Below are 24,113 nucleotides of genomic sequence, written 5' to 3'. Positions count from 1 at the left end.
AATAACTCATACTGTAGCACCTAATGGGCAAAATTTAAGTCTACAATTCCCTCTGTTCAATCAAAAGTATTATCTTGGTGTAGACTCCACCTTCAAGGAAATACCTACATCCACATAATAGTAGTTTGTAGTTCTTTAATTTCAATATAACTATGCTGGAAATCTTCCCCTAGCGACACTATAAATATTTTAGGGTTGTATTACTTAGTTAAATAACTCCTTTAGGATAAATAAACTGAACTGAAAGAGTGAAAGCAATGGCTTGCACTCAAAGTGCAATACGATAAACACTCAGTACAGAAATAATAATATAGAGTCCTGTTTATTTCTGGTAAAAAAGTAAGTACAAGTGGTAAGTAGTAAGTAGTAGTAAGTACAAGTAAAAAAAATACATATATATGGAAAATGATTCAAATACAGAATCACTTGCAGTTAGAGGTCATGTAGTGTCATTTTGCCTTAAATTTCATAACTTGTCCTAACTTATAAGCTTGGCAGCCATAAAGAATAAAAAATACATCACAAAATAGAAGCAAAGGCAAAGATTTAATGTTGTATGAACACAGATTTACAAAGAACCATAGACTCAGGAAAAAGTACAAAAGCATTTTGGAAAAAAAGTGACACAACCAAAACATAAAAACACAACCTCAAATATCCCAATATAGAATTAGTTAAAGCGAGGATTTTTACCACCTCTTCATCTTATATATTCAAAGTGTTTGCACACTCAGAGTCTGATCATCACTGACTCTCCTTAGTTCTATTCAAAGCCCCTGGCACACTGGAACTTCTCAATGGAAACTTCTGTTGTGAATGTGTTTATGTCACAAAACATGGGAAATATCAAGATCATCCTTTTCATACTCTCCTCTGTTTTTTTTTAGACCAATGAGGGCTCTGTTTAAAATAAATGACAACCACAAAGGTTTTTCAACATGATGGAGTCATTTTACAAGCCATTTGGGAATTCTATTATTCTCAAGATAATTTATGCTGTTACATATATCAATATCCCAATATCAACTTATTGGACCCTGGTAGAGGATTTTATCCAAAAGCGAGTCCATACTTGACATTTTTGCTGACGAAGCCATGGTGATGCGCACAGACGTAGCAGCTTTCCTCCTAAAATGATAAATGTTTTTCAAAAAGAAATTAACACTGAGACTATGCAATATTTTTTAGAAGAGTGCAATTACAGTTGTTTTTGAAAATTTATTTGAATGTATGATTTTTTTATAGACATCTTTTTGAATATTTTTCTGCCTTTATGTGCTGAACAAAGCTGCTTTCATACTGTGTGAATGTGTCACTTAGGAGAAGCACAGTTGCACAACTGTGCAATGACAGTGTCTACTGCACCTCATTTATTCAAATTTAATCAAATGATTCAAGGCTTTGTTTCAAGTGTGCTTACTTCTTTAAATACTACTTCACCAATTGCCAAGATGCATAAAAAGCTAAATATTTCAATAATAAAAAAACAAAAACAAAAACAAACTACTTTAAATACCAGGAATTAGCCAGCTAAACAGACAGATCCCTAGGTAGTCAGCACCAGAATTACTAGTTGATTAACCTAATTCTTAATATTCTTTAGCGGTTCAGGTTCAGGTATCTAGGATGTTACTGCCACAAGTAAGCCTGTAGTAAATAACTATTGCATGTGGCGGAATTGCTTTTTCCCCATAAAAACACAATGGTGATCTGATGTACTGATAGCATCTCGTAAGAACAGTGTGGTTTTGCACCATTTTGATTTAGAAAACATGGCTATTCCATTTAAATTTAGTTTGAAATGTCTCTCTGATGATTGTAGATCACTTAAGATGTTTATTTGATGTGTGTAAGAAGATGTCTGTTTGAGTTGAGTTTTATAAAAACTGGACCAGGTCTTAGAGGAGCAACCTGGGTGAACTAGCATGTAACTAGCCAATTGCAGCCATACAAGAAATGACTAAATTGCTTTTTTTCTCCAAATTGTACAGTACTTAAGTCAACTTTTGTTGTTTGTTAATGTGCTTTTTCATTAGCTAGCATGGAAAAATCATCTTGGTTCCACATGTCTTGTCAGTTCAGTGCATTCTCTTGTAGTAGTAAAACGGTACTGCACAGAAAGGTAAAGATGATGGAGTGGATAGCTGACATCACATCACCAATGATAACCTTGATTCACCATAAAGACCAGCAAAATGTGTGAGCATTTCTGGTGTGGCAATTAGTGGACAGCTTAAGTGACCTATAAGAGCAATACAGAGAACCGCAGAAGGCTTTCTCATAATCTATATTCAAATTTTATCAATGCACCTCAGTGTCAGATCAATCAACCAACAATCTTTATAAATAAATCTACCTCCCATCAATGTGAATCATTTCCTTCCTCTCCTCGACGTTCAAAGCTCGTATTCTGCTTTCTAACCAGCTCAGCATAATGGCCATCTTTCTTCAGAAGCTCATCATGACAGCCCTCCTCCTCCACTGTCCCTTCTTTGAGAACAATTATATGATCTGCCTTTTCAACGACAGTCATCTTGTTGGAAATCAACAGCACGGTGCAGTTCGTTGTTTGGTCTAACAGAGCTTGGTGGACCTGGGTAGACAGTAAGGTCTTAGTGTTACTGCCCATGTAAAACACAAAAATAATCAGGTATAGGTGAAACTAGGAAAAACAAAGAAAAACTACCTGGTGTTCATTCTCTAGGTCCAGGTCACTGGTGGCGTTGTCCAGTACCAGGATCTTTGGACGTCTGATTAAAGCTCTGGCAATGGCAATGCGCTGCTTTTGACCTCCAGACACCTGTCCTCCTTTCTCTCCAGCGTCTGTACAACACAAGAGAATATTTTTGTGTTTTGAAAGTTCATTTTATGAACCTGCAGATACCCAGGTCAGATAGCCTGGAGGAATACTTCCTTGCCAGATAAACTTTGTTAACATCTAACAATTTAAAATGAAAAGAAAAACTAAGAAATATTCTCCTGTGAGGACCTACTTCCTCCAAGATAAGTTGAATCTTTGGGTCAAACCTGTGTCATATCCATTGGACAGCGCCTTGATGAAGTCGTGGGCACTAGCCTTCTTGGCAGCGGCGTACACATCATCATCAGACGCATTCTCTAAGCCGTACTTGATGTTCTCCCTCACGGAGCGAGCAAACAGCACACAATCCTGGCTCACCACAGCAATCTATAAACAAACAAGATGGAGAGGCAGAGTTATAACTGCCATGGTTTTCTCTGAGAATTGCCCACAACGGGTCAAAAGCAAGATAAAACTAGACTAATATTGTTTGAAAGTTTAATTACAATTCTGTGGCCAGTCGATATAACAAAACAGGCATTTAAGGAGAAAGGTAATGCAGGAGGAAAAGGAGAAAAGCAGTGAAATTAAAGACTTATTAGAGGGATCTAAGAAATACTTTCAAGGACCTATGGTTCATCTTTTTCATATCATAATGGTACAGCTCAGGGCTAATTCAATTTCATTTCTTTATTATGGTCTCAAGGGCTGACAGCTTTAATTCGACTGGTCAATTAATTGGTCGAAAAGCTTTAGTTCAACCAAGATCTCCCTGGTCGGCGAATCGCCCCACCCCCCCAAGACGTTGGTCTGTGGGCAAAAGCATGTGAGCAGCTGACAGAGAGAGACGTGCTGCTGCGGACAGGAGCAATGCAGCTCTAGGAATTACTGGTAGAGAAGCACACAAAGCTAGCAGAGTGGGATATTTTCTGATATTTTACAGCACTAACGCTCAGAAACAAAACATCAACTTGTCACAAAGATCCAGGCTGTTTGTATTGAAGTGGCGCTGCTGAGTCTCTCTGCTCTACCCTCCCTCACTGCATCAACTCCCACGGTCAGTTTAATTCACCTGTCGGTAAATAGGCTGCGTAGTATCATCTTTTTTTATAATCCCCTTTAAAGTGTTCACGTTAGCGTCATCTTCTCTTACAGCCACACAGAAAGGAGAGGTGACAAAAGGCGATGTCTGCTGGTCTTAAGTCCCGACAAGCGAACTTTTTTCCTCTCACCTACGTAAATAAACGCTGCATGCCGTCTGCTTTATGCTTACAAATGACACCGCGCAGGCTGGATCAAGTGATCCTGTTAATAGTTACTGTTATAAATGGATGAAAAATGAGGATCTGGGGTTATTTTGTAGGCTGTATGAGTTTAAAGAGTTACTGCGCCGGGATCATGGAGATCAAAGGCAGGTGCGCGCTGATGGTCTCTCAAATAATTACACTGTATTATAAAGTAAGACGTGATGAGCCGAAAAGATATATTAATGCTTCAAAAGGCTTGTTACTTTCGTTTAGGGATCATTTAGAGTACCAAGCAGGTGCAGTGAGGAGCCTGGATGGATTGAATTAGTCCCCAACGAGGTAATTTTTTTTAAATTAATGAATTTTTTTTCTTTTTACCTGAACAATTAATCGATTAACTGGTGCCTGGGTGCGATTTTGGTCGACCAAGTTTTTCTTTGGTTGATCACAGCCCTAATGGTCTCAGTTTTAAAGTTCATTTATATATGTCATCAAGAATTTAAGTCATTTTTGTGGTACAATGACTTCATAATGCCCTTAGGTTTTATTAGATCTATTATTAACTGTAGGTTCAAACAGAGTATGCAGTATCCATACTTCATGATTTACAGTTTTTTAAAAGACTTGGATACATGTGAGATATTTGCAAATAACTCTCAGCATCCCTGATGAAGGGGGCTGTAGGGATTTTGTACACAGAGATAAGAGTTCAAAGTAAAGAGCAGCTGTTTTTCAAGAAGGAGAGTAATCTGTAACATGTAAATTAAAGGCATGTATTCAGAAAATGACTGAGCTTATCATGCAAACAGTGTAATTGCATTAAGACAATATCCTTGCAGCTTAATCCAACATTTTCTTGTGTATTTCTTTTAGCTGTCCAGTCAAAATCGCTCAATATGATCAGTGAAGATACAATAAAGTTAAATGCCCTTTTTGTAAATGTTTATGCTTTATATGTTTCAAACCAAAGTTATGCTCATGTTAAGACTGTCTGAAAAATCAAAAGGTCTGGCCCAAGTTCTTCATAAGTATACAGACAAAATACAGAGCCACTCATAGAAAACCCTCAAACATTTCTTCATATTTCATCTGGTAGTGAACACCACAAAACCTCCTTTCAAGTCAAATAAAAAGGCAATGTCAACTAAAAACAAACAAGATTGAAACATGAAAAAGAGAAACTGCCTTGTGACAGCTCACCTTGTCGTGTAGATACTGGTCTTTGTATTCTAGCAGTGGTTTCCCATCCAGGAAGATCTTCCCTGCTAAGGGCTGGTAAAATCTCTCCAGGAGCTTCACACAGGTGGACTTCCCTGATCTGTTAAGCCCAACAAGGGCAGTGATTTTGCCCGGTTTAATATCCAGAGACACATCCTAGTAGGAGAGAGGAATGATTTCACTGGATTAAAGAGCTACATGGAATTAAATTAAATAAATACGAGATGAACATACAGGTAAATTAACACGCACCTTCAGCACAAGATTGCTATCGTCCTTGTCAGAGTATGAAAATGACACATTTTTGAACTGAATATGTCCCTCAAGATTTTCAGGGGATAAAGTGCCATCTTTGGGAATTTTAGGTTTTCGATCCAAAATCTCGAAGATCTTTTCAGAGCTCCCAATCGCCTTTCTCACCTCTGGGTAGTAACGCATGACAGCCTGGAAGAAAGGTGGATACAAAAGGCCTTTTATAGATTGATTGACTTTATTTTTTGTCTTTAAGTAACAATATGAGCAGCTTGTAAAATGCATTAGAGAAAAACAGAGCAACAACAACACATTCAGTCTGTGTCTCAACCTATTGCTCACCTCAACAGCATCTGCAAACTGTAGTTCAAAGAGGACAAATGACACCAGGTCTCCACTGCTGACAGTACCCCTGGTCACAAGAGTCCCTCCATAATACAGGATGCACACTTTCAGGGCCAGAGTGGTCATCTAGGAGAAAACAGGTAATCATTCACAAAGTTAAAAGCTGTTTATATGTTATGTAATTATCTATCCATCCATCCACTTCCCAGATTCCAAGGCATTCCCAGGCCAGATGAGATATATAATCCCTCCATTGAGTTCTGGGTCTACCACAGGGTCTCCTTTCAGTTGAGCACACCTGGAGGACCTCCAAAGGGAGACAACCATAACGCATCCTGATCAGATGCCAGAACCACCTCAACTGGCTTCTTTCGAGGTGAAGGAGCAGCAGCTCAACTTCAAGATCCCTCTGGATGTCCAATCTCCTCACCAAAGTGATTGTGTTGATTGGAATAAAATTTCTAATCAATATGGAGATGGAGGCACTTTAAAAACACTAGCCATGGCACTGTGTCTAATTGTGCATGTCCACATGTAGGAGCACCTCCTAATCAAGTCATTATTGAGAAGTATGGACAATGTAAAAATAAAACAAGACGAGTCAAGTAGTCGAGTATAAGTAGGGTTGGCATGCTCCGGTCCAGCAGATGAGCTCTCATCTGACCAAAGTTTCATTGGTTGCACAACTGCAGAGGGAGAGGGAGCAGAGGGGATAAGAGAGGGAGTGCTTGTAGACAAAGCAGTGATTCAGAGCACTAGATGTTATTTCTGATTGTTTCATAGCAGCCATGCTCTAAAGACCTCACAAACACATCCAACGACTTACAGCAGGGTTTTGTTTGTATTGAAGCAGCAATCCAAGTGTCTCCGCTCCACCCTCTGTCAAGGCCTTGACCCTGCTGCCTATTTTACCCATCTTTCAGCTGATTACTTCATTATGTCCTTTTATCATCTCATTACAACACACACGTTCATTTTAGTGCCTGCTACAAACAGATAGAGGGCAGATGAGAGAGACAACAATGTCTCCTGTTCCCTAAAAGTTGCTCTTCATGTCATGACCTTCACCTCAGTAAACAAACCAGCGCTGCATGCTTTTGTGACAGTATTTATGTTTGGAAATCACAGAGCGCAGGCTGAAACAAGTGGACCCTGTTACTGTTACAAGATAAGACCAAAGCAATTATCTGGTTATTTTAGTTATCATTCTGAATAGTTATTATGCTGTGATCTTGGAAATCATACGGTTAGAGGCCTTTTCATGCTGGTCAGCTCTGAGTCAGTTATTATTTCAGAACAACATAATGAGGTTGAAAATAATAATCTAAGTTTATTTACAATACCAGGAGGGTGCAATAAAGACAATGTCACTGATTAGCTTGACCTGCAGATTATGTAATTGAATTAAAAGCATATCCTCATGCTTTAAAACACTGGTTTCCAACCTGGGCTTTTGCCCCCCAGGGGTTGCGCCAAAGACCTCAGGGTGGCGCAAGGCTCTGTCTGCTCTGAGGTTGTCAACATTAGTTTCACAAATATTCTTTAAAATCATGGTTGCACACATACTTGATAGTTAATGAAAAGTTTTTCCAAACAAGAACAGGAGTGTGTGGTCCTTTTCTGTTGCAATCCTATCAATGTAAACAATTAAAATTGATGTTTAATTTTTATGGTTAATGGGGGCTTTGCTTTTCTTAGATGTGACATAACTATAAAAAAAGGCAAACTATCCTCTAAGATGACATTGCAGACATTATTTTGTGTTTTCATGATTCTTCAGGTTAATTTCCCAGGCAAACATGCTATAAAAATGGTGCAAACTTTGAAACACAAATCATCTTTCCACTTACGCTGTTAGCCCAGGTTGAGGCTGCATAGGCAGCGGCCTCCTTTTTATTGAGGGCATAAGTCTCCTCAAGCTGCCTCCTGTACCTCTCTGTCTCTCCATCCTCGTTGGCAAAGCTTCTCACTGTCTTCATGGAGGAGAAGGTCTCTGTGGCTACCTGGTTGGCCTTGGCCAGTGACCCCTGCACTTCTGCAGCAATTTTCTGAAATATGTATGAAAAAAAACAAAATGTGAAGATTTCATATAACAGAAATATGATTGACAGACAAAGCCAAGACAGCTTGTCACAAGATACAACAGATGCATGAAGATGCATGATTTTTCCTTTTTCCTAGAATTGCTGGAGGCGACAAGGCACGCTGTAAACACATCACTAACACATAATAACAAAAAACAATCTGTTTGTCATCAAAGAAAGGAGAAACATGTCTTTAGAAATGGTGGTTATAAGAATCAAATTAAAATCTCATAATCACTTTCCTATCAGCTCTATGAACCACCTGAAGCAAAAATCTTTCTTCTTAACTGCAAAATGCTTCACTATTTCTCCAGCTGGCAGCTGCAAAGCTGCACAAGTTGCGGTTATTTGTCATTTTCAGCAACCAAATTTAGATTATACAACAGTTAATTCAAGCTTTTTATTACATGAATTCTGGCAAGTGGTCAGAACTGCACTAGGAGTCATTGTATTCGAATTCCCTGATCTATCTGCTTGGAGTACAATACAAAAAAATGAATTTGGGGATTGCTCTCATTGGATGCTTTTAAGATTATTTTGAATGAACCTGGAGACAGGCAAATCTGCCAGATCAATTTTTTAGTCAATTTGACAAATACAGCTGGGTAGGTAACTCTTCAAAAAGAGACTTTTAGTCATTGTGTGTCTCCTGCTGGTTAAATATATAAAACGAAAAAATAAGAGACACTCAGGATTAGCTCCTCTTTACCTGGTAAAAGTGTCCTGTGAATTTAGGTATGACCCAGATGATGGGCAGTCCCATGCAGGTAAGCAGGGTCATTTTCCAGGACTGGCTCAACATGAAGTACAACAGGAAGGCAAAACGTCCAGCATACCACATCAGAAGACTTAGTTTCTCACTCAGTGCTTCGCTCATATCATTTGTGTCTGTGGTTATGCGTGACACAAGTTCACCTGAGAAAAAAGGTTGTGTGATCACCTTGTCAGAAGAAAACCCACTTTATAAAAATTAGATGTGTTGACATCCCACAACCTAAAGCTGTGTTACATCTATAGTTCTGAAGGTCAATAAAAATCAGAAAACCAAGGCATGCCTTACCTGTTGCATTTTCATCAAAGTAGGCAATCTCCTGCTTTATGACGGCCTTGAAGACTTCTCTCTGCACTAAGGTGTGAACGAGACTCATAGTGACATTGTACATCAGGTCACAGAAAAACTCCAGCACAGCACTGAAAAATAGAAGGAGAGTCTATGTCAGAGCCTAGACACCAAACACAAACTATGCTCTGCTGCAGCAATTAACCTTTCAAAGCATTCAAAGTTTTCTGACTGAACTACATTTTTGTCTCAACTAAGGGTGCACTCACACCCGATCCAGTTGAAGCATGCTGAAGACAGATTTTCCCTCCTCCCCACCTCGCCACTGGCTTCTAATGGCAGTGCTTCAGGCCTAAGAGGGCCTGAGCATGATTAGCTTTCACACATGACTATGTTTAAGAAGCATGGTCTGAGACTCACACCGATGAAGAACAACAGAGACCATGACTACAACTCTCCTGACTTAGTAACTGATTCTGAGCAGTTTTGAATGTATACATCTTCCCCAAACTCCTGGATTTCTCTACTGTGCAAAACGTAGTATGCCCATTATGTGTCATATAGAGTAGTCACGATACCAGAATTTTGAATTTCGATATGAAACGGGTTAAAATTTAACAATATCGATACCGGTTTCAATACCATAACAACAAAAAATGGTCTCCTTGACATCCAAAACAACCTGGATGTCTAACCTTCACGTAAGAAAGGTTCACTAAACAGTAAAATGTGTACCACAATGTAACTCTTAATTGAAATGAATGGAAAAATAAGATTTTCCTTTAAAAAAGGGTCTAAATAAAAAAATTTCCTCTGAACAATCATTAATAAATCAAAAGAAGCATATGTAGTGATTTTACTCTCTCTCTGTTTTCTTTTTCTTTCACATTTTGGTCATGTTTTTAAGCAGGGCTGTGAGACTGTTCTTAGTCCACAGGTAAAGGGAAATTTTCATCTAGCAGTGGACATTGTCGTGTCTGTCCTCTGCTCTCTCTCTGTCTGTATGCTGGTGCGTGCATCTTTAAACAACACCAAAGAAACTTTATAAGCCGCATTTGGCAACTGATGAAATAAACTGTTAGCAGGAATGGAGGCTGCGGCGGAGGACGGAGAGGACAGGCACGTCTTCTGCACTTTGATCTGCCTTTACTATAATTTTGTGTGACTTATTACTACAGCTAGATAAAAATAGGGTATAAACATATTATTTTGACAACCTAACCTGAAAAAATTATATTCTAATTTTAACATTCTATGAAAATTCAAGATTTCACGATTTGTTCCATTCCATGCTTTCTTTCATTTCTAACTAATAGTTAAGCTTTTGTGGCACAGATAATCAGGTAGTTTTGGTTATTCTGTATGTCTGTATTACCTTGTTTGTCATACTGATGTGGTTTCATAGAAGGAGGTTTACAGGTTTCTACCACACTAATGAAAATGCTTTTATATTTTCTCTATGTGACACTTGGGCTCAGTCCCATTTCTCAAGTTTTAGCTCTGCCCTTCATTTTCAGGTACCCCTTGCTTCTTTAAACAAAGTGACAAGGGCTAGCAGCAAAATCTACTTCTAAGAAATGGGGCGTCTGTTCAAGTTCCTGATAAGTCATCAGTAGTTGTCGACAGCATTCTTAGTGCTTGTTCCAAAACAAGAGGGCAATAATGAATTGAAAAACATTAAATTATAATATTAGAATGTTGTCATAATTTCTTAATCATGCTGATGATTTGCAAGATATCCTGGGAGATTTAGTTTGGAGAGTGCCTCAGGAAAGTATCCATTGTCATGTAGTCCTAGCACTTCATCCTAATCCCTCTATTCCAACAAGATCTGGAACACCCCTACCCCCCAAAATGAACATTCAAAACATAGGGATAGGGTTGGGGGTAGGGGTGTATTGGGAATTAACCACAGAAACATAAAAAACAAAACTAGAATTCTTCTCCTGTTTTGTAACAAGGTTTACATTACCTGCCAATAGTCAATATGGACATGATTTTGATGGCTTCCATGAATGCATCAGGTTCTTCTTCATTCAGGATCCAGTCAGCCACTCGACCCGTGTACCGAGGAATAGCCATCTCACCTAAGGCCATAAGTTCACACTGTCACAATATTGATCTTTGGAGGCAGCAGAGTCAGTGGAAAAACATTTCAATCCATCATTGAGGCAAACAGTGGGCTTTGAATAAGCTGTACTTTGTCCTAACACGTCTTAATAGGTTTGTGGAAATAAGTCAATAAAACAAAATATGCATAACTAGGTCGAAGGTGTGGTCTGATTTACCATAGGAAGAGAGGATAACAAGGATCAACACAGCAACAAAGCGCCACTTGTAGGGCCTCATGTATCCCAGCAGTCTTTTCAGAGGAGTACTGGTGTCATCTTGGGGCCTTGATGGCACTCTAGTCCGCAGAGATGAGATGTATCGACCCAAGGAGTGCAACTTAGATAAAGCATATTGACTCCAGTAGAGCCATGCCACCATTGTCACAGCATACCCCTGTAATACCTGCAACACAAACATTACACAAAGTCAGTAAATAATTTTATTTCTCAAATAATTCTGGCAAATGATAAAAGTGAAAGCAATAACAAAAAGATTTTTGAATAGGTGGATTCCTCGTTCTCTTCTGACTGGGTTTGGTTTCAGTTTTGTGCCTGCCAGAGGCTTTTCTTGGTTATATTAATAGCCACCATGACAAATATTTAATCTAGCAGCAACGAGATGTAAAGCAATTAACTACAGAAAATGTGTGTCAGTTATATTAGTATGTGCTCTCTAGTAAGGCACAATTCCACATACTTCAACATTTGTTTAACATCATCTTTGCTGGGCATGTTTAAGAAGAAATAGCATTTGCATATCAAACTTTTTAGCAGCTGTACTTAAGATCCACTGTTTCAGACTTTTCCACCAGCACATGCGCACATATCATGGTCAGAATGCATCAGTACTTCGTGTGTCCTTCTAACACACATGTTTCACAAACTGAAATGTAGAGACACCCACCCTGTCCCAGGAGTGCCACCCCCACACTTCCTCGGTGGTGGACTGCCCCAGTACCCACAGAAGACTGATGTACGCTGGGAAATGGAAGCAAAGGACTCCCAAACTCTGCTGACCCTCAAAGCTGCACATCCACGGCAGGCTTCCAGGATATGTGAGGGTGAAGAGGGAGAGGAGGACAGCCCGTGTTAACCCTCCTCCCCACATGGTGATGAAAGGATGGAAGAAGAGGGTAGATGAGAACTGGGCCAAGCGGATGGCGTGCACCACACACACATCCAGGCAGACGAAGAGCATGGGGAAGAAGTAGTTCATTTTCTGCATAGTGCACCCAGTCTACAAATACAAATGAGAGAGAGGATCAGAGGTCTGCATGCCAATTGTAATGCATTGGATCAGGATTCAACAATTGGGCTACAATGGGTAACAATTCACTTCACTGTAACGATGCTAATTTGATTTATCTGCTTTATATTCACACACAAACAGCCTTGATAAGTAAACCTAAGCTGTAAAAATATAGGAACATCAAAAAATGTGCAAAATCTCTCATAAGTTTAATTTAGTGTCACCCCTCTTTCCCTGGAAAGACATAAATTCCAGTGGTTCAGATGTTTGTATGTCATCCTTTTTGTCCTCTACTTTTTCTGTCAGTAAGGAAGGATGTCACAATTGCAGATTTTTGCATTTCGATACAATACTAGTACAAATATTCATACCCGTGATACAATGGCAGCAACAACATAAGGCCTAGCCACCTAATAATTTATGTATGCAATTTGTTGTTGTTTTTATGGACTTCTATGTCTGCCAATAAAGATGATGATGATGATGAATGCATTCTATCTTGTTTTCTGATTAACAAGCCATTTATTTAAAAGTTATTTTAAAAGTTTCTGGTACTTTTTGGAAATATTATCATCAAATTACCTGATTTTATAACAAAATATAAAGCAGTCTGACATTAATCTTAATGTAAAACTACATCCTCAAAGATTTTATGTATGCTTTTTGTGGTAAATATGAACAGCTGTCTTTGCTTTAATTAAAGAAAGTGTATTTTTTAACAAGCCCAAAACTCTAGCAGAATTAAATACGTGCACAAACAAAGAACGTTTATTTATAAGGTTTAGGCAGAAACATATCCAGTTCGAAGCTTTTGGCACATTTTGATCATTTGCTCTCTCTTGCTGCAGACGGTGTTCTCGGTTACTTTCGTTTTCTTCTACCCTGCTGGTTTCTTTGAAACAGTTTGGCAGTAAGCCCAAGGACAAACAAACTGACCCGCAGACACCCGGAAGTGAGCAAAATATACAGAAATACACGATTAATCAAAGAAGAACGGTAGCCTGCTTATCAATGATGCACGTCAACTGGACAGTTGGTATCAGCGGTGTTAGCTAGCTCATTCTGGATAAGTTGTCTTTCAGTTGTTCATCGCCAACTTACATTTCCTTACGGCGAGCCAACTTTGATGTAGAGGCTTGATAATCGTCCAAGCACGAATACAGACGCCAAGACTTTACCAAAACATCAAAAATGATGGGCTAACGATTCCTTAAAAGATACACGCTCTCGCTGAGACGTCGGCTAACTCCAACCGCCACAAAAGAAACCGAAAGTACATTTTTATAGTCGAGCACTGCGGTAAGTCCCCTCCCCGCCTACCTGGCATAATGACGAATGAAGAGAAATGAAACACGATTTGCTGCAAGTTTTCTAGTATCTAGTCAAAGCGCTGGTTTGATAAAATTTACTTTTGAAGCATACGACACAGTCTTCGAGTTCTAAGTTACCACTGGAGTGCAGTACAGTGGTAATTTGATAGGAAGAGCGAGAGTGGTTTTTCAAATAGTCCAGCAGCGCCATCTTGTGGCCAAAGTGAAAATAAACCGCTCCATTACTTCATGTAAAATTTGACCAAAATAGTAACAAAAACAATATAATTATACCGAGGATGGTTATTTGTGTTTAAATCAGTTTATCATCATTATTACTATTTATAAAATAGTTTGGTAATTTAAAATGCAAGCATAAAAGTTAGACTCAAAAATTGCTATTTAAGTAAGCCTTTAAATAATTTAATAAAATAATATTAAGGCAGCTGTAAACTGGTGTCTTTAGCATTGAGTAACTAAGAGTTTCAGCAGACTAGCAGTTTTCTTGGTGTTTGTTATACAGAGAGTAAAAAATGAACTCTTTTTCTCCATGATGGGTTCAGACCCTGGAGGCAGAAGACACACCTGTCACAGATAACCTGAAGGGTCTGCATGGTTTAGACTTGAACAGAGGGTATTAATGTAATCTGACCTTTTACCATGCAGAGCTTCCTAGACCACTGGTCTAGCCCTTAGCTCCCACCACAAATTCCTTAATAGGACACCATAATCAAAATTTCCAATATTTTTCAACCAATCAGAATCATGTAAGGCAAATAGTGCAGTTTGGACTAAGGCTGGCCAGTTAATCAAAATTTAGATTGAGATTGACCTACTGCAATTTTAACATCATAGAAGGTGCAATATTTCTAAAATGTGAGGTTAATTACATTTTTTTCAGCATAGATTTAATTTTCTACACATCATGCAAAGATACAAGTGCCATTTTTTTAATGAAAATTCCAAAAATACTACTTTCCAATGTTTTGAATATTATAAATTCAGATGACATAAAAATCACCCATTTCCATCAGTACAACAGTTCATATCACATTTGCAATATGAGTCAAAATAATCTTGCTAATATATATTTCAAAATTGTTCAGCACGCACTAATATGAACAAGTGCTGCACAATTAATCTGAATGCAAGGGCAATCATGTCAGGCTGTGCAGTCATTTTTGTATTAAGAAGTACTTATTAGGTTCACAAAATGCCTACAAAGATGTCTTTAGGTTTACAATAGTAACACTATTGCACTTTGTAGAAGGCTTTTATTTGGAAAATATTAGGTCATTGTGAAAGCAGGAGAGCATTTTTTAAATGCTACTCAATATTGGTCATTAATATGCATGCCAACGCTATATTTACCACACAGGATCTATAATTGACTATGACAGTGTAGCCTAGATATAACACTCAATACATGTAGGCCAGTGGGTTGTTGTATTGCTCTGCTATGAGCACTATGAATGAATTGAAATTGTTCATTTATTGCACTAGTTGTTAAACTGGTTACAAGTGCTTGTATTGCTTAAGACTCCCATACAATTGTGGAATAATCTATATAACACAATTTTAAAAATCATCAGGGGAGGATGCTGATTCTAATTGTGCCAAAAAGGGAAGTTTTCTTTGCCTTGCTTTGAGAGCAAGTAAAACAACTGAAGGCTGGCACCCTGAGAAGAAACTTTGAACTCCCTAGTTACTTCCTTCCACTGCTTTAATGTCAGAAAGAGGATGAGCAGAGTTAAAACTGTTCTCTGTTTTTAAGCTGCATGGTACAAAAATAACTTGCCCTTGAAATGTGTTTCCCTTTTTGCGTAATTTGAAATACAACGACAGCTTTATTGTAAAGGAAAGACTACTACAGACAGACTACTTATTTAGATTTCAAAGTTAAGTAATAAGGTAGACAGATAAGGACATGGACATAACAGCATAGCTATTATTGAATATAAATTAATGGTAATTGCATGTTACTGGTCAAATTAGGTTAATTTACCTGCCATGGGTATAAATTGAATGTATACAGCAAGAACTCATGGCAACAATCCATAGCATAATTCTAAAATAGTAATGCACTGGTGGTGATCATGCATCTTTCTGAAGAATTAGTGTATATATGTTGAAAATTTAAGTAAATTTTGCTATTTACATGTAGGCTAACATTGTCATAAGTCTGAATTTAATGTAGGACTTTTTTGCATTTTTCAAAGGTGTGTTATATTGACTCTAACTTAAGTGAAGTATCAGAAAATTTCTCGGCTACTGTCAGAGCTTCATTTATTTTAATAGAGTCTATTTTTAAACATCTGTATCAACAACTTTTACATAGCTTTACACAAAAAAAAAAACTTGAAACATAAACAGCAACAATGCCAAGGGACCCAGAGAAAGCCATAAATCACAAACAAAAGAAAATAACTACCTAAAATGACAACATTACATTGAAAGTACCAACTTGGGGTAGATAAATATTAAGTTATTACGTTATATCACTTCGTAAAATAGTCAGAGGTGGTTTACTTTTATAAGGTTTTGATTTGAGGATATGACATTATGCAAGTAGTAGTAGTCCTTGTTGCAGTGAGCCTTATGCTGTTTTTAAGGCTAAAAATCCAACAACACATTTTCATGTTTTATTCTACGTCACATTTGAATGATATTTGGGAAAGATAACAAAGGGGATTTGTCCAAAATAACCAATTTTGGTCACTTTTAATGCTAAGTGAAAGAGGTTTTTTTCTCGCGAGACCAGTGCGCATGCTCAGACATGGCAGCTGCTAGTTGGAAGCCTTGTAGAGCCGACAGTTTGAATATTTTTATTTTTTTTTATTTGAATATTTATCGAAATAAAGCTAACTCAGACGACAAAAGACGAGTTTGATGGATTGAAAAGTGGGAAGAGCGTGAAACCTGTGATTTAATCTGGATGGAACTGACAGGTCTTGGAGACGTTTGCAAATATATAACATTATGTAAGCAAATATAAAATTACGAGTCATTTAACAACCGTTAGCCGTGGTTTATCCTGTCAGCGAACATTATGAGATACAAGTAGAGGTTAAAATGTTAAGAATTACGTATTTTGGCCGTTTGACGTACCTTTTTGATAAATGTCAGCAGGCCGGTGTTTCGGTTTAACGAGTGAGCGACTTTCAGCCGAAAGCATCCGTGGTTGTCGTAGTTAGAAAAGATGCAGTCAACTTCCAGCGTCCAAGCCAACGCCTGTTTGTTAGTTTTTGATTGAAGACGCAACAAATGAGGATTTTCGACGTTATAGTATAATTTGAACTAAGAGCCAGCCGTTAAAAACCTCTCCATCTTCAACATCTGTTGTAACTACGACAACGCACTCCGGTAGAAGTCACCATTTAACACGGTCACTCATTGAACCGCTACACCTGTGACGCCTACTTGTAACGTGCGCCATATAAACAAATGAATTTAGGCACATGGCCTGGGGATTGTCGTTAAAATATGAGTAAACAGACACTTTTCAGTCAACTATCTGAATGCTGGTCACTAAATACACTTTTTAAAAAATGTGTCATTGTTTATTTTATGTGAAATACGCATGAGAATCTGTATTTTCTTTGTATTTCAGCCATTGCAGCAATGGAGGATATCAGTTTCCCTCAGAAAGCTATCAGTGACCCCCTACCTCACATTCCTACTGTCTCTGAGACGTTTGGGTTACACCATTTCCCACCAGGTGAGCTTAGATAGTCACCTTCTATTTGTCAGAACGTAGTGTACCTTACTGTCATATCTTATCTGTATGTTTTCTGTTTACCCAGAGCCCCTGTGCATCGCTGATATAGGCAGAAAACCTGACACTGATAAAGATGGACTGTCCAGAAGAATTTTCAGCTCAGTGATGACAACAGAGTCACAGATTATACCTAAGTCTCTGTCCCAGAATGCAGGTTCTCTTGGTGCCGACAGCAGTAAGTAACAGTGTTGTGATGTCATGTAAAAAGTGTATTGAAAACAACCCCAAGGTTAGTTTTGATCTTGATTTAAGAAGTAAAGGTTATATTTAAATATATATTGAGTCTTAAAACTGCCACAGTGTTTATCTGATGCTGAAAACATTTTCCCTCTGTTGAAGCCCATTTTTTATTTTTACACATTATTCATTCACATTTATCCAATGTCAAATATATGAATGCTTTCTGGTTTTTAAATCTTGGTCATATTCTGAATTGGGATAGCTAGGGGCAACATGTAACTATGTGACCAATGATAGAAATGCTCTAGTGTAGCAAACACAGTAAAACACACTTTCTCAATAATATGAGTAGGTTTAAGAGATTGATTTTAAACAATTAAGCCTGAATTTTATCAGTTATACAGGACACATTCTTGAAACCTATCGGCTGTCATTTTAAATTAATGTCTTACACTTCTGGCAGTGGATTTGTTTTTCTTTAGGGAAAGCCAGCAGTTAGTGTTAAATGACTTTCAGGCAAGATTGCCTTTTCTATTTAGCCTTTATGTGTGCATTTAATATAAAAACTGGAATTTAATGGTTAATTTAGTATGTAATAGCCTCAGAGAGGCACCATTCATTGGATGAGTCTCAGTTTCACAGCAAACTGGTCATCTGTACCCACAATCACTTACAGGTGCAACATTATCTGCATCTAATTGTCAAATTCTACATTGCAACACACACTTCTGTTGGTAACTGTGGCAACCAGTGGAAAAAATGGGTTTCCATTATTTGCACTCTTTTGTGATACTGTAGAAACATGCAGGATGCAAAAACCCAAGATGGTGGACTCCTTATTCTAAGTTACTAAAAACAAACCATTTTAAATTTTCAGGAAAATAGACACTGATTTAGCTAAGGCTATTTACATGTATAATGTTTCATTTCTAAGTCTGCTCAGCTAAATGCTGTAAGGCTAAAATATCATACACTTCACCTTTAAGTAGTTTGAACTGAAAAAAGAAACTAATTTCATTGAGATTTCTCCTAATCAATAGAATATAAATAAAGGTTGCAAAAATAACACAACATAGTGCAAATTCTAAAAAGAGTCAGGACATTGTCGTGAGGAAGAGAAAACAACTTTTTAATTGCATGTTTTTTAACAGCAGTTGATCCAGTCCTTTCTAATGCGTTTCAGGTAGCGAGGGAATCTGACTGCTGATTGGCTTTATACAATGTCAAGCAGATTCGTGGCTCAAATTTAAATGTTTGATCTATGATGGATTAATAGCTGCACCTTGATGCAGATATTTGTTGGTAGCAATAAACATATCATCATAAGAATACCATCAAGTGGTGCTACTTAATCAGCACAGACCAAGTTCTGCCTGTTTATAGTTGTCAACACAGAACTCACCTGCATAGACTTACATTCATGAATGCTCATAAAGCCTCCTTTATGTGAAAGACAGTCATGATTATGACAGTGTCATGTCAGTCTTATGTATACCCCTTCAAATAAAGTGTTACCTATTAAACTGAGCATAATTTCAAAATCAAGTCTGCAAATGCAGATTTATTGCAGTGACATTGGTGTCATTGCTCTTTGACAGTACCTGGCCTATTTTGATGTGTAGATTTGTGTTCTGCATATGTGAAAATACAGTGTTTAAGAGGCAAAAGATTTTATTTCAAACCTTTATTCTGGAAAGGGCATTGGGGTTTTCTTATTTTGAGTGTCAGTAGGATTACAGGCACATTACAAGAGAGGGGAGAGCTTTGTTGGAGGGCATTCCATGAGTTTGGAGCATCAAATGAAAATGCAGTTTTACAGAGTTCAGTGTAAGCAAGAGGAACTTTAAGAACTAACCAATCAGTAAAGGCAGGTAAAAAAGAAAAAAGGATAGTTGAAAATTTAGCTCGCAAATTATTAATGTTTAAATAAACACATTCTGTTTGTTAGTTCTTTACCAGATGTCAGATTAGCTTTGTTTAATGCAGACTTATCATGTATGATAAGCCAGAAGTGTTACGTGTTTTTTTTTTAGGTAAATCGTGTGTCAGCATTAAACCCCTTATTTCATTTTATTTGTCTTCTCAGCATTCCTGAATACAACTGCTACAAATGGAGACAATAATTTGAGTAAGCCAAGTCCTAGCAGAAAAAAAGCCAAAGTAGCAGATCCTTCTAACTGGAAGAAAAACAAGCAGAAGCAGCTGAGGATGGAGGGCAAAGCATACACAAGCAAACGCAAAAAAGATGGTGAGATTGTGACCAAACAGCCAAGAGCAGTGGGACCAAGGTGCACGTCCAGTCTTTGCAAAAAGGCCTGCAACCGACTTTGTAATGAAATCGAAGAAGGCGTCAGAAAAAGACTCTTTGATGAATTCTGGCAGTGCATGAGCTGGGCTCAGAGGAGACTATATGTAGCAGGACAAGTTGACTGTGACCCTGTGGAGAGATCTCGAGCTGTGGGGTCACAGTCAAGAAGATCACTTTCATTTCGTTATCACTTGCTGGTGGATGGTAAAAGGAAACAAGTGTGTAAGAACATGTTTCTGTCCACTCTGGGGATCGGAGAGTGGTCCGTGCTCAACTGGGCGCAGAAAGGAAAAACAGAAAACAACAGACTGAGTGAACACAAAGGAGACGGGACTGAAGCTGTGCCCCAGTGCCCACAGCAAAACCCTGCTTCTTCTTCAGTGTGTTATTCAGTTGAAGTTACACTAGGTAAGTCATTTTTGTGTCTTATTTCAAGTATTTTTCAGCTACTTATAAAGCAGATTTTACTCACTGATAAAAGAAGGTGAGGTGCCTTGACTGTGTATTTCTCTAGATTACTCTTCTGTCTTTACGCGTTTAGACATTCATGTCACCCTGACGACAGCACATTATAACATTGTGGGGCGGTGAGAAAGCACGGCACAGCTGGAGCTCCAAATAAACGCACAGTCAGACATGCACACGAACACAGTGCTGCGCCACCCTGCTGGCTCCGCTGAGCCTGAACACGATATCTCACATAGGCATAGATATCACAGCTTTCAACTGGATTAAACATTAATTTGTGTACTGGCAGACATATTAACATTTTATCATTTTATCAAGCAAAAAAAAAAATCCTCAGGATGTAGGTGCAGGTTGGACAAGACAGTTTAAAAAAAACAGAATAATGTTTTAGTAAGAAAAAGGATAGAATTTTTTGGTGCTTTACACGTGTAAATGTCATGTACTGCAGCTGTGAAATAAACCATTGTGCCGTAAATGGACCACATATTGTGAGAACCATTATAAGGCAACATTGAGCATCTGCCTCAAGCAACATGCCAGTGAATCTGTGACAGCAGTAGCCTCACCTGTAGCCTGAACGTTTTTACAAGCAGGAGACACACAGACTCTTGCATGAACTGTGCTAAGTTTTTTTGGCTGCTGATGGTGATGTCAAAAACTTTTAGTCTTTCCCTCCCCTCTGCCCGGAACAGCTTTGCTCTGCAGCAGTACTGCGCTCTTGATTTCAACCCCTCCACGACCCAAGCATCCACATGTAGGCCACAAGTGGGGCAATGTAGGCCAGAAATCTTCAAGTATCCAAGTACATTACATCTGCAAAGAGTGATATGGTCAAAGCCTAGACCTCAAACACATGCTATGTCCTGCTGCAGCACTTAGCATTTCAAAGCATGACAAACCTTGAGATGTCTGACGAAACTACAGTTTTTGTCTAAAGGCGCACTCACACAGGGCCCGAATGAAGCATGCCAAAAGAGGATTTTCCCTCCTGGTCTCCACTGATAATGCTTCAGGCTCAAGCAGTGTTAATTTTGACAGCTATTTAAATTTAGTAGCAGTGTTTTGCATGCGCACCATGAAGTAAATTTTTTTACTAATGTCCCTTCAGAGGCTCCATACTTGTGCATACATTGCCATCGTGGTTGTAAAACATTATATCATTCAGCCCTATGAGCGGCCACTGTAACACTTAACACATATAGCTAGAGATACAATGATTGATTGAGTTGTGGACTCAAAAAAATGATTGGCAACTTTTTGGTAACTAGGCCACTATTCAATCAGATTATTCTACTTTTAAGGAAGTATATCAAATACTTGTTTGCTGAAGCTTCTTGACTGGAAGAATCTTCTGTTTTTATTTTGTCAGATATGTTCAGTTGTTGTAGGACAAAAAAAAAAAAAAAGGCGAAATAAAGACAGTTCTAGGCCTCGGAAAATTGTGAAGAGCATTTTTTTATATTTATGCCATCTTCTAAACTAGACAGTAAAATGTTGAAGTAAATACTTGTGCTTGCTACAAGTGAATCATTGTCCTGTTTTTTCAGAGTCAGAAAATCCCACTGAAATAGACCAGAACAGTCCAACAGAACTGGAGAGCCCTGCAAGAAAGAAACCAAGGGTTGCCAGGCCGCTAACGTGGAAACAAAACCAACAGAAGCAGCTCAGAATGGAGGGAAAACCATACATCAGCAAACGCAAGAAAGACGGCACGACTGTGACTAAATCCCAGAGGACAATGGGAATGAGATGCACCTCCAGCGCTTGCAGGAGGGCATCAAACCGCTTCTGTGCAGACTTCAGTGAAGAAGCCAGGAACCACCTCTTCACCACTTTCTGGCAGTGTATGAACTGGGCTCAGAGAAAGATCTACGTGGCCGGGTTGGTAGACTGTGACCCAGTGGAAAGGACCAGAGCACTATCAGCTAAATCACGAAGGTCAGTTTCAATGCGGTATCACTTGATAGCCAACGGTGACAGAAAACAGGTTTGTAAAAAGATGTTCCTCTCCACTCTGGGGATTGGGGAGTGGTCTGTGCTTAACTGGGCACAAAACTCATGCGAACAAGATGAAAACAGCAAAAAGCAAACACAAAGGGCATCCCGTAAAGCTTCAGAGCACATATTCCTGAAAGAGTTCTTGGAAAGGTTACCCAAAGCACCCTCGTACTGTTGCGAGACATCTGTCTCTAAGCTGTATCTGGAGCCGGCCTTCTCAACCATGTCAGAGGTTTACAGGCACTACTACAACCACTGCATGGAGAAGGAGACCTCCCCACTCTCTCGACAGGTGTTCTGTGCTGTTTTTAAAAAGATGGATTTGGGATTGTGTGACCACAAAAAGGAGCAAGAGAGTACTTTTGGTGCAACTGGGAATTTATTTAGTGAACTTTGGGAGGAGTACTGCATGGAAAGGGGAGCTCCTGGGCCACAACTGGAGCAACAGACTGGATTTAAGGACAAAGAAGCTTTATGCTGAAGTATACTGTTGCACTGTAATCTGTGACATTCTTTTTCTTACATCTTTATTATATAGACTGTGAAATTGCCAAAATAACTGACTTCACATTTCTTTGCACACATGGTTGCTTCTTCCAGTCTCCAGACTCAAGCAATTGTTCCACTGAAGAGGATGACATTATTTGTATTTTTTTATTTATAGAGTTCTGTTGTTCTTTACGATGGCAGTTCCCTTATCAGGCTTTTCAGCCTTTATTATGTCACAACATATAAAAATAACACTCAAGCATATTTAAAATATTCTAAAATGGCTGTACTTACAACAAAGCCACATTAAAGGGAAAAAATGAGATTTTAAAACCAAAGACACACAAGAATAAAGTAGTAATGTCATGAGGATAAAGTAGAAAATTGTGAGAAGAAAGACAAATAAAAATTTAATTCTCTGGACTAAAGTTGGAATTTTCTATCAATTAATTCACAATTGTATAGGAAATCAGTTGTTATTTGAGGATATGATTGGCATTTGTGTTATTCATAGGGGAATATCAGTGGGGCAGCCTGCCTCCTGTGTTGAAATGAGTGTAATATGTAGCATCTTGCGAAGTCACACTTGCGGTGTTTTCACAAAACCTGAACACTGATATAGGGATACATGATATAATTGGCATGATATCAGTATTGACAGGTATTAGCTTAAAAGTTTATTATCAAAAAATATGAACATTTTTGCTGATATCAGCTGTGAATATCGACCAATATTAGCTCTAAATATCAACCTGTCACCTTAAGCCTTTTTTTGTTCATCGTCATTCCTTTAAACTTTGAAGTGTTCTCTTGGGACTTAATTTTGATTCTTTGTTCTTGCTTCAAACTTTAATGTGTGCTTTTCTTTTTTTGTCATCTTTTAAGATTTATTTAGAACTTTTTTGCCTTTTTGTAGAGAGATAGGACAGTGGACAGAACTGGAAACAGGGACGAGAGAGCAGGAGACAATGTGGTGAAAGAGCCACAGGCTGGGGTGCAACTCAGCCAACAGGCCTTCTGGACCTCTTAGAATGTGTTTTAAGGACTAAAGTTTTAGGTCTGAGTTACATATTTGAATATGGGTAGTGGCTAAAATTAGTCTATAAATATCAGCATATTGGCAAGTATCCAATACAGTACATCCCTAAGGCAGCCTTGTAATTTTACAAAGTTTTCTCTCATAAAAGTCAGACATCATTTTCTCACTTCTTTATTC

The 24,113-nt window shown here is 38.3% G+C and overlaps 2 protein-coding genes across 6 annotated transcripts; one reads left to right on the top strand and one right to left on the bottom strand.

Moving 5' to 3' along the window:
* Positions 1-533: 533 nt before the first annotated feature.
* tap1 (transporter 1, ATP-binding cassette, sub-family B (MDR/TAP)) lies at positions 534-17,025 on the bottom strand. Of its 4 annotated transcripts, XM_041793470.1 has the most exons (14): positions 13,468-13,680; positions 12,022-12,354; positions 11,295-11,520; positions 10,979-11,093; positions 9,007-9,137; positions 8,656-8,861; positions 7,713-7,910; positions 5,860-5,988; positions 5,518-5,709; positions 5,248-5,421; positions 3,028-3,187; positions 2,687-2,823; positions 2,357-2,593; positions 534-1,128 (listed from the first exon to the last, which is right to left on the bottom strand). In XM_041793470.1, exons 2-13 carry the CDS (start codon positions 12,340-12,342, stop codon positions 2,363-2,365), a joined length of 2,220 nt encoding a protein of 739 aa, XP_041649404.1. In that variant the 5' UTR covers positions 12,343-12,354; positions 13,468-13,680; the 3' UTR covers positions 534-1,128; positions 2,357-2,362. The 4 variants fall into 4 exon arrangements, with proteins under 4 accessions (XP_041649404.1, XP_041649402.1, XP_041649403.1 ...); XM_041793468.1 differs by lacking the exon at positions 13,468-13,680 and adding an exon at positions 16,785-17,025 and having other exon boundaries at positions 534-2,593; XM_041793469.1 differs by lacking the exon at positions 13,468-13,680 and adding an exon at positions 13,687-13,810 and having other exon boundaries at positions 534-2,593.
* LOC121513614 lies at positions 16,529-24,036 on the top strand. Of its 2 annotated transcripts, none has more exons than XM_041793471.1 (5): positions 16,529-16,657; positions 17,287-17,394; positions 17,480-17,629; positions 19,721-20,350; positions 21,958-24,036. In XM_041793471.1, exons 1-5 carry the CDS (start codon positions 16,612-16,614, stop codon positions 22,887-22,889), a joined length of 1,866 nt encoding a protein of 621 aa, XP_041649405.1. In that variant the 5' UTR covers positions 16,529-16,611; the 3' UTR covers positions 22,890-24,036. The 2 variants fall into 2 exon arrangements, with proteins under 2 accessions (XP_041649405.1, XP_041649406.1); XM_041793472.1 differs by lacking the exon at positions 16,529-16,657 and adding an exon at positions 17,092-17,163.
* The last annotated feature ends 77 nt before the right edge of the window (positions 24,037-24,113 follow it).

Source organism: Cheilinus undulatus, linkage group 8, assembly GCF_018320785.1.
Source record: "Cheilinus undulatus linkage group 8, ASM1832078v1, whole genome shotgun sequence".
Classification (NCBI taxonomy): Eukaryota; Metazoa; Chordata; class Actinopteri; order Labriformes; family Labridae; genus Cheilinus; species Cheilinus undulatus.
This window is presented reverse-complemented; position numbering and strand designations above follow the sequence as displayed.

Bases quoted from the DNA above. Each gene is read 5' to 3' on its own strand.
- tap1 (XM_041793468.1), bottom strand. From the start codon at position 12,342: ATGCAGAAAATGAACTACTTCTTCCCCATGCTCTTCGTCTGCCTGGAT. The intron at 5,422-5,517 runs GTGCGTGTTAAT...CTCTCCTACTAG, and splicing joins ATAGCAATCTTGTGCTGAAG to GATGTGTCTCTGGATATTAA. The intron at 2,824-3,027 runs GTTTGACCCAAA...TGTGTTGTACAG, and splicing joins GTCCAATGGATATGACACAG to ACGCTGGAGAGAAAGGAGGA.
- LOC121513614 (XM_041793471.1), top strand. From the start codon at position 16,612: ATGGAACTGACAGGTCTTGGAGACGTTTGCAAATATATAACATTAT. The intron at 16,658-17,286 runs GTAAGCAAATAT...TTTGTATTTCAG, and splicing joins TTGCAAATATATAACATTAT to CCATTGCAGCAATGGAGGAT. The intron at 17,395-17,479 runs GTGAGCTTAGAT...CTGTTTACCCAG, and splicing joins GTTACACCATTTCCCACCAG to AGCCCCTGTGCATCGCTGAT.